Source organism: Strix aluco, chromosome 1 (assembly GCF_031877795.1).
Source record: "Strix aluco isolate bStrAlu1 chromosome 1, bStrAlu1.hap1, whole genome shotgun sequence".
NCBI classification, from domain to species: domain Eukaryota; kingdom Metazoa; phylum Chordata; class Aves; order Strigiformes; family Strigidae; genus Strix; species Strix aluco.
In genome coordinates this window covers 16,380,260-16,389,989 of record NC_133931.1, presented here as the reverse complement: position 1 = coordinate 16,389,989, position 9,730 = coordinate 16,380,260, and the positions used below count along the sequence as shown (strand labels likewise).

The 9,730-nt window shown below is 38.2% G+C and overlaps 1 protein-coding gene across 3 annotated transcripts in view; it reads right to left on the bottom strand.

The window, feature by feature from the left end:
* Positions 1–2,436: 2,436 nt before the first annotated feature.
* TRPS1 (transcriptional repressor GATA binding 1) overlaps positions 2,437–9,730 on the bottom strand; it is a 218,203-nt gene continuing 210,909 nt past the window's right edge. For all 3 annotated transcript variants that reach the window (XM_074808374.1, XM_074808551.1, XM_074808465.1), the window contains one exon: positions 2,437–8,669. In XM_074808374.1, the coding sequence (XP_074664475.1) occupies positions 7,608–8,669 (1,062 nt within the window). In that variant the 3' untranslated portion in view covers positions 2,437–7,607. The remainder of the gene's footprint in view (positions 8,670–9,730) is intronic.

Genomic DNA, 9,730 nt, shown 5'->3' with positions numbered 1-9,730 from the left:
TGATGGAGCTGTCTGGAGGTAGGTGACAGAGATGTCACTGTATCAATCTCACCATTAAGCTGTCAATTCCACAGTAGCATTTGGAATTGAATCAGACACTTCCACTGACATTGTAACCACAATGTGTGAAAGACACTTCTATTCCTTTGGATGTGCAGGAGACACTTTCATTTACAGAAAGGACCCACTGATACTCTTGTTCTGCACACAAGGATTAGTCAGACTCTTCAGGGAAATCAAGGGAAGCTAGTGTCAGTACAAACCCTTCTTCCATCAGGTTTCAGCTGTCCCAACTGTCCAGCATAATTGCCCATCACAGTTAAACTTCCAGTACAGACCCAGAAATCAAACACTTTTACTGATATTCTGCTGTTTTGTTGATTTTATATCCCCACCGTCAACACAATTTTATAAAGTCAGTGGTTTTTTGTGATTTATAATAAATAAGGTTGTAAAATAACCAGGCCATTTCTTCTATTAATAATATAATATTGAAAGCACCCCACTTCCCCTTCATACAGAATGAAGCACACTGCTTATTCATTCTGTCCATTTTCTTCTGCATCAGCACCTATTCCTATACCTTTTTTTTTTTTTTAACTTTACTTTATACATATATAAATGTTTGATGAGGGTCAGGGCCTGCTACCAGCAGATGTATTACCTTTTATATTCTCGGCCTGGCTGTACCTGGGACACCAGAGTTCTGACCTATGTCAAGATATGGCAGTAGTAAAAACTAAATAGGAAATAATCAAGGATACTGCTGCTAGAACAGTAAGTTCCTAGATTCTTGGCACAAATTTAAACCTTATAATTGCATATTAAGACCTGATAACAATGTCAGTGTGCACTTATACGAGCTGCTTACATGTGGAGCTGCTGTTAGAAGAGGAAGGCATTAACACTCTAAGTAGGCTATACAAATAGTAGAACCACAAAGGAAAATCTGAGGTCATCAGCTCCTACAATTATGAGCTCACTTAAGTATATGGAGACAGAAGTGCAATATTAAACACTGGTTTTAACTCTGATTAAAGACAGACTGCATCGGTCAAGGATAGTTTTATAACAAGAACATAAATTTGGATTAAAACTTGTTATCCTCAAAAGATGTTCTTAAAACAGGTAGATATTTGATTTCTAAATTTTAGCTTTCACTGTACATATATAAAGTTTCTCTCTCTCTGTGAATATATATGTACATCTCTGTATATGTGTATATATAATGTTTATATAAATATTCTTACATATATAGAGTGTATATATACCATATAGATATATGGTCTTACACAATGCATATCAAACAGCTTTTGCATACAGCATCTTTTTCAAAATGCATAAAGTTTAAGCATAAAGTTGATGTCTCCAAAACTGGTTCTCCCTGCTTTTGAAAGCTTTTTTTCTCTTTTTTTCTTTACTACAGTTATTATTTTTATTAATCTCAGGAAATTAAAAAGAGACTGAAAATGCATAGGGCCTGCATCTGAATTCACTGGAAGCATGAATTGCAGTGGGAAGTTATTTCTGGCATGGTGCTTTTAAAATTAAGCTCTAGAACTTTTGTGCTCTAACCTTATAAACAGATTTTACCATTTTGCATTACTTTAAAACATTTTGTATGAGTGTGAACAGTCTCAACCATGGAGATGAGACAAAACCTATGGAGAAAGGAAATTACAGCATAATGGAAATGGTGGCTGGGAGCCATACCACCCTGGGCTGTGAGGTCATCCGAACAGAAATGCCAAGCTGAGCTGATTTGGTCAGTGCTCCAAGTCAGGATCTCTGAGGAAACCTCCGAGGTTGCCAAAGGAAGTGGTGGTGGCAACATTGTAGGTGGTACTCTCTGTTCTTGAGTCAGGTCAATAACCTGTGCAATGGGACCGAGCAGGACTTCCTGGAAGAGTTGTGTGCGTGATGTGAAGCCACAGCCCTGAGTATCAGGGATTATTTAAAGATCACCATGGACTCTGTGTGAAAGGTAGACTTGTTAACCCTGGGGTACTGATCACATTTCAGTATCAGCCTTTCTTAGGTACTTTCTCAAAGTTATTCCAATATTAGCTCCTCCTTGGGGCAGAATAAAACCAGTAATGTAATGCCAGGCTGCTGGAGTATTAAAAAAAGTTCAAACCCCATGGAGAGAGACTTTCACTCTAAATCCTGTCATAAACTTGAATGAGTTTTGGACCACATCTAGAGTCCTTAACGTAGAAGGACTGCAATAGGGCTAATCCAATTTTGAAGGAGCTCCTCTCTTTTCATGCATTTACCGTTTCGGCAATGCTGCCTTTGCCCTTCAGCCATAATCACCAGCCATTTCTCACAGATGCTCTCACAGCAGCTCGACTCTGGATTGTTTTTCTCCCCACCCCCGCTATGGTGTTGTGACATTATGACATTACATTTTCCCCAGAAACAATGACATGAATCTTATTTATAACTGGTGGTAAAACTTTATTATTCAAGTTTAGATGTAACAGACATCTTTGCTGCCTGAAGATTGTTTGCATAAGAAATACACCAAGAACATGTTTGTGAGTAGAAATGAACATGCACTATGAAAACCAAAAAACAAAACAAAACAAAAAACCCAAAACAAAACAAAAAACACATCCATGTGTTGTAAGGACAAAACATTAAGAGCCAACATTCTAGAGTCAAATCAGGGCTACAAGTTTAATGATGGTTTTTAGCAACATGAAGTCATTCTTTATGAAGTACTTTTTTTTTTCTTTTTTTTTTTTTTTCCTTTTTCTGCTGGTGAATTTTCTACAAGCTAAATTTACAATGGCATTTTGAGATGTTTCCTTTTCTCCTGTTCTCCTTCTACATAGAGCTCAGAGGCCAAAATGATAGGAATGGAAAACTGTGGTTGCTGTTACAGTGTTTATTCTGAGAATTTTACTTTGTTAAGTGTAACCAAAAATCAAATGAAACTGGTATTTATCTGGCTGGCAGCCACTAAATAATTGTCTTTTATCCTCTTAAAAAGAGGTAAATCAGGTTATATGTGATTACTATATAGGAAGCACCTCACCAACTGCCAGCTTTCCGGAGCTGGCTGAATGAAATGAAATTGTGAGGAAGAGGGTAGGGGAGGAATCCTATTCTGAGGTGAGGAAATTATGTAAATCATTTTACTTGGCTCATCTTAACTTTATAGAAGAGTTTAGAAAGGATTTCTCACTTATCTATCACATTTGGAATATGTTGACAAATTGTTCACTATTCTTTGCCAAGCATAACTGTCTCCACAGAAGCAGAAGAAAATATATCTACCCTTCTGGCTGAACAGAAGTGAACTTCTAATCTCTTTGGCTTTTCCTGACCAGTATTAGGAATTAGCATGTTAAGTCAGCCAAGAAAAATCAATACAGGAGCAAGAACGGGAATATATTTAGACATCCTGGGCAAAAAGCAGATGGTAGAGAACATCCTTAGCACATAAAGCAAGTAGTTATGACTACAAAGTAACACTGTCCAGTCCAAAGATGGACGTGAAAGTCCATCCCTGAACTGAGTACTAATCCACCGTTGCCAGATCAGGTCTCCCCATTGCACAACCACTATGTTTCAGCACTGTACACAATTAGCATCAGTCACTTTTGTCCTGCTGCCCCTCTAACTGCAAAAATAATCTCTCACCCACAGCATGCCTCAACTTTTTGAGATGTCTCTGTTCTCTCTCTTTAAAATGTCACAGTGTGCAATGGTACATTTTTTAGGCAAAGCTGAGACAAAAGTATCAAGTGTCCCTCCCCCTTTCTGGATGGTCCATGAAAAATTAAGTGGGAGTTTCATCAGAACAGTGCCAATGAGGTGCAAAACTTCTTTTGGAAAGAACTCTGAGTTTAGCACCTGAATGCAAACTCTGCTCTGGAAAATCTTTTGTCTCCTGCTGCATTAACCTAGGGGGCAGCAGCCACGAAGTGATAGCTTAAGATACAGTCCAGTTTGCAGAAGATGCTGCATGACAGATCCTGCTATACAGAGTGTTAATGGAAACACTGTCCATTCTGCAAACTGATTAATGACAGGCACCACAAATCATCTGGTTTTGAACCATCTACTCATTCTGTGGCCCAATCTGAGATACATTTTAAGATCTCAAACTACCATTCCTTAGTAAGAGAACTACAACACCTTGAAGACACTGACAAATTGAGAATATTCTTTGAAAGTTCCATTTTTAGTGCTGTAAGCTGATTGAAATGCAGTGGTTGCAATAACTACTTGTGTGTGCTAACATTAGTTTCTGCCTGAGAGTTATTAAGTAAGATTATTCTTTTTCAATGTTGGGATTTATTTTCCTTTTGATTAATATCCATTGTGAGGGGGTCTGGAAGAGGGATGAGTCACCTCTGTTTTGTCACAAAACAAAACTGTGCTCCTCCCACCCCAATCAAATAGAACAGGCTATGGCAAAATCCCATTTCTTACAAAGCAGAAATCTTAGAACATCTCAATATGTCATGGCAAGAACAATGAACTTTTTCCGAATTTTATTTGCACCATCTAGGTGTGCAATACTAACATTCAAAAACCTGTCTTGTTCTTTGCACTCATAAGATTTCATTTCTCCTCATCCCCAAACCCTGATATGTGTATCTCCTGTTATTGGCCTCTGCTTCCAAATTTAGCAAGAGGTGTTATGAAGTACAGGGTGGTGCTCAAGCCTTACAATGTGCATGTCCCCCCTAAATTATTTTGCCATGAAGATGCAGCTTCTATAAATGAAGAAGCCACAGGAACTGGTAGGTCTTAGATGAAGTAAATCAAACCAGTAACTACTGAAAACCGGCAGGCAGCTACTTCTGAAGCTGATAAAAATCACTTAGTGCGTCTAACATGTTTCTTGGAAAAGCTGAAAATGACACACACTGGACCCTGACGTAACAAAACGCGGGCAATCTATTTCAGTCCCCACAGAAAAAAAAGAAACAAAAAAATACCCAACAAAAATAAATCCACAAAAACCAAGTCAGAACTTATTATTGGAGAACAATAGTAAAAACATAACCAGACTTTGTCTGGCACTGGTATCAAGCTGGAGATTCATCTAAAAAATAGAAGAAGAAGAATGTGGCCCAATATCCTTTGCTAACCTAGAACACTATTGAAGGGTTATAGAACTCAACCATGAACAGATTGAGTGGGACTTTCCATATGCTGCTCACCAGTATAGAAGCAATGGGTGGAGCAGGAAGGAATGAAAGCCTAATGCTGAACAATAGCCTGTCTGTGCCTAACAAATCAGAGAAACTGTGCAATAATGTTTCATCTGTGTGAAAATGTAACACATAAAATACTGCCAAGGTCTGCAAGACCTTGGTGATCAACTGTGTAAGTGCTTCTCATGCATGGTGACGTTCATTGCCAGCTGCTTTAGGCACATTATTTTTCAAAAGACTATCAAAGTGCTGAACGTTTAGGCCAGTTCCTCCCTGGTTTTCCTTTTGCCAAACCCTATAAGACATTTCCTATCACCTCTCCTTTTATCTTCCACCTCCCTCTCTATCTGGTTAAGTATCTTATAAGTGCACCAAATTCTAGAGGGGAGAGTGGTGAGATTCAGTAAGTTAAATACAAGAACTTTTTTTTATGATGCTTTAGTTTCAATTACATGAAAATCTGAGAAAGGCGGCATGTAAGTGAGATCAGAATAGGACCCTTTACATATAATCTCAAGTGAGGACTTAGTCCATAGATATTTTTATAGAACATTTTAAAAAATAAAATGCATGAATGGAGAAATAAAAGACAACATAATATCAGAAAGACATTTTAAACTTCATTTGCTGCAACATTCATGAACCAGTTGAGCTACACCTGCCATTCAACCATAAGGAACTAAGACCCTGCACTGCGAAAAAGAAACAAACCCAAACAAAACAAAAAAGCAACTGCGTAATATTGTAAAAATGGAGTGCAATGCTACTACAGAATGCAATAAAACATCAGTGCTGCATCGTCAAACAGCACTTATCAAAATAATTTCTGAAATGTTTCTTCTGAAACACAGACAAAGCAATAAAAAGAGGATATATGTTTATCATTTTAAGCATAACAATGTGAGTTAAGAGCTTAAGAATACAAAAGTACTTGGAATGAATAGTGCTACCCTTTTTTTCCTAAGTAGGCATAAAAATATTTTCATTTCCTTCTTGTTTTTCCATACCATTAATATCAACAAATTTCATTCATTTCATGTTATCGTTTACAACTTTAATGCACACACACAGAAAAAAAGATACCTACTGCAATAGAAATAGTTGCTTCATTACCTTGTTTGCTACATTTGCAAATGTAAACAGCGAGGCAGAGCCAGAACTGACTCTAATGCATGATGGAATATCTTTGTTGCATACGTACACTGTAGAAAATAATTATTCAATATGTCAGGCACCATTATTTGAAATGTAATACATTAATATTTACTAGAAAAATAAGGTTTTTTCTATTTGTTCTCCCAACTTCTTTAATGAAATAAGTTAATCTGACAGTGCATCCAGTAGCTTGTAATATCTTCTACATCCCTGTGGCAAAATAATAAACTACTGGTTGGGACACTATAATGAAAATGATTAAAGTCAGTTCTTGTACACCCTTGTAGCAAGCATGGAGGCTCGTCTAACAGCACCTTTAACCAATTATTTAATATTTAGTTATTTAGCCCTATTTCCCTGAGCAGTTATGCTGAGGAGCTTTCCCTTCATGGATAGTTTTTACAAAGCTTTAAGTATTAAAAAGTACTATGAAGACATTTAATGCTACTTAGCAAAAGCTGGTATAAGTCTACTGAAGGGATCGACTGGTATGTATAGTAATGTTAAGCTTGTGGAGAAGTAACCTTAGACTTTAAGGTTTAGAAATGTAATATATTAAAAAATATATTAAAATAAAATACAGGTTACCTTGTTCTATGCAAATTAAACCTAGAGAGTGGCTTCTGTATTAGAGACTTCACTTGCACAAAATGGTTTTCCTAGACTAAAGTGTGCCAGAAAGAATGTAGTGATAAAATGGTAGCTAAAAACCAGCAGAGTCTGAGAAACATCTAGATGAAATTGCTGCCAAAGCTTTGAGAACAAAGTGATCCTAAGGCATGTTGTAGGGCAGAAATTAGCCCAAATTAAAGAAATGACCTTTTAACATCAGTATATTTAACAAGTCTAGTTCTTATATACAATGTGCATATGTTCACTATACCCCTGCAGCAGTATATACATATACACATCTTTGCACTCTTGCCAGTTATGTCTCTTACAGCAAAGGTATTAATTGTCCGGTAAAATTTTCTCAAGGTTATTCACCATGATTCACTGCATTCTGGCTAGCTTTGGTGGGCCATGTCCCGTATAATTATCTTCTCCCCCTTCTGGCCACCATCCAACTGTTCTTTTTTTCTTGGTAACCCACTCATTTAAAAGGAAAAAAAAAAGAAAAAAAAAAAAGAAGAAAAAAAAAAGAACAAGGGATTTAATATTGGATAAGGCATGCTCTCTATATGAAGTGCTTTATAGGTCTTCACAAGACATTACAAGCTATTGAATTCCCATCAAGGAAACCTATTTCTGTTTAATTGTGCTAAGTGCTAAGGTTTACTCTTTAGGTTTTCCATTCTTTTCAGCTTGTGCATTGTTCCTGTGTAGGCCCCTCTGGATGTGAGTTGTGAAGTCATACTTGTCCGTGCAAAGATGCTGGCATATGCTGCACTGGAAAGGTCCACTGTCACCATGGCAACTCATATGCAAAGCATACATCACTTCATCCAGAAAGACAATGCCACAGTGCACACACTTGGTAGAAAGTTCATCTTGAGTACTTCTATCAACTTTCTCTGTTTTTACTACATTCAAGGGACCTTCATTTTTTACATTTGGTGGTGCCTTACTCTTTTCCTTGGAGGCACCATTTGCAGTTGGCCCAGGTCTGGAATGCTTTATCGCCAAATCTAGAGGAATGTCATTGTCTGATCCAACAGCTGAAAAATGAGGAGGCAGATTAAAGGTGGGATAAGGCACATAGTTTTGGCAAGGATTTGGTAGGCCAGGCACGTGACTCAAGTAGTGTGGATTCCCAGGAACAGACAGCTTATATTTACTCCAGAATCTCAGCCAGTCAGCTTCACTCTGAAAGTCATTGTGTACAAACGGAAGTCCAAAAAGTGGGTACTGGTATTTTTCAATAGGGCTTCCAGGTGGTGAATAGTTTGGGTGTTTCGCGGGTCTCATGTATTTTTCTATCGGGCTGCCTCTCTCTGAGCTTCCTTTCCCTTCTGATATCGATGAACTGTTTCCTGGGTCTCCAGTACTTTCCTGAGGACTTTTTATCTGAATGTGCAAAGGTTGCATCCTTTTGTGAATATCCAGAGTTTGGCTGACCAATATTGGCTGCTGAGCAGAATGGCTTTTAGTCAATGAACCTGGGGCCTCATACTTACTGAGGCTGGGAAGCTGAATTTCTCTTTGATGACCTTCAGGTAAATGATCCTCTGACCTCCTCTCTAAGGGGCTTCCATTGACTTGTTCCTCACTGCTACCCCTCTGCTGTTTGTTTAGCTGCTCAGCCTGAAGTGCCTCCGGGTTAAGGCGCTTTCTTGTTCGTCTCCTAATGATCTGCTCACCATTGTTCTGCTTAATGATGTTTAAAGGCCTGGGAGTCTGCATGGAACACACACATAATGAACAAAAGAAAAAAAGAAAGACACATTAAACAAATCTGCGAGACCATGCTCACACAAATTTATCTTTTCTTTCATGAAGAGCTATAGTATAAGTTTTATGGGAATGACCAAATTTCTCCCCAAATGCTGGTTCCTGGACTCTCATGCTAAAAGTAAACTATAAATTGGTTTGTTTTATCAACTAAGACAACTGCCTTAAGACATACTATACCTGTTTACTTAAAAAGGCATGAAGTATCCAACCTGTCAAAGCATTTATTACCCATTACTTACATTTATTACTTCTGAAAATTCTGGGGGAGATGTGCTGAATGCTGGGGATGAGGTGGGAGATGAACTAGTGTTATTCTATGCACCATATCACCTCGGGCAGGGGTTTGCACAGATCACACTATGACAAGAATTGAGTAACACTTACCTTGACACCCAACCCCCTCTGACACAGATAGAAAATGCAAGCAAATACAGGGCTTGCTGTCACCTAGCAAAAGGGCTGCATGTCCACTGTGGTGGTGAGTGGGATGGTGGTGGCTGGAAAGGGACTAAGAAAGATGGAGAAGAAAGCCCAGGAAAACTTTTCTATGCACCAAAACGTCTACCTGGGACTTTGGTACCAATTTCTTCTCCTTCATCCCTACTGTATTTCTTTCAAAATGTTATTGATGTTGTGCTACAAAGTCACAAGGGAGAGAAGGTGTCCCTTGAAGGTGGGAAAAAAGATCTGTAAAGAAGAAAGCACCATGGAAGAAGCAAAGGCAAGAACAAAGTGAGGACTTCTGTTTCCATTTGCTACTTCCCCACACCAGCTCAGGGTAGGTGGCCTATTTAGATGAGAACTGAAAATACTCTTGCGTGAAGAAAAAAAAAAAAGTAGGCTTCTTTGAAAAGCCCCACAACAGGAAGGCAATGGTATGTGAATGAAAGATGGTGCTGTAACATCGGTATGTGTTGCTCTACTGGGCAGATGTTAAAACAACAAAAACTACCTAAAAGTCATTCAGTTTGGTGTGCTGGCAGTTGCCATTTGTCTCATCCAAA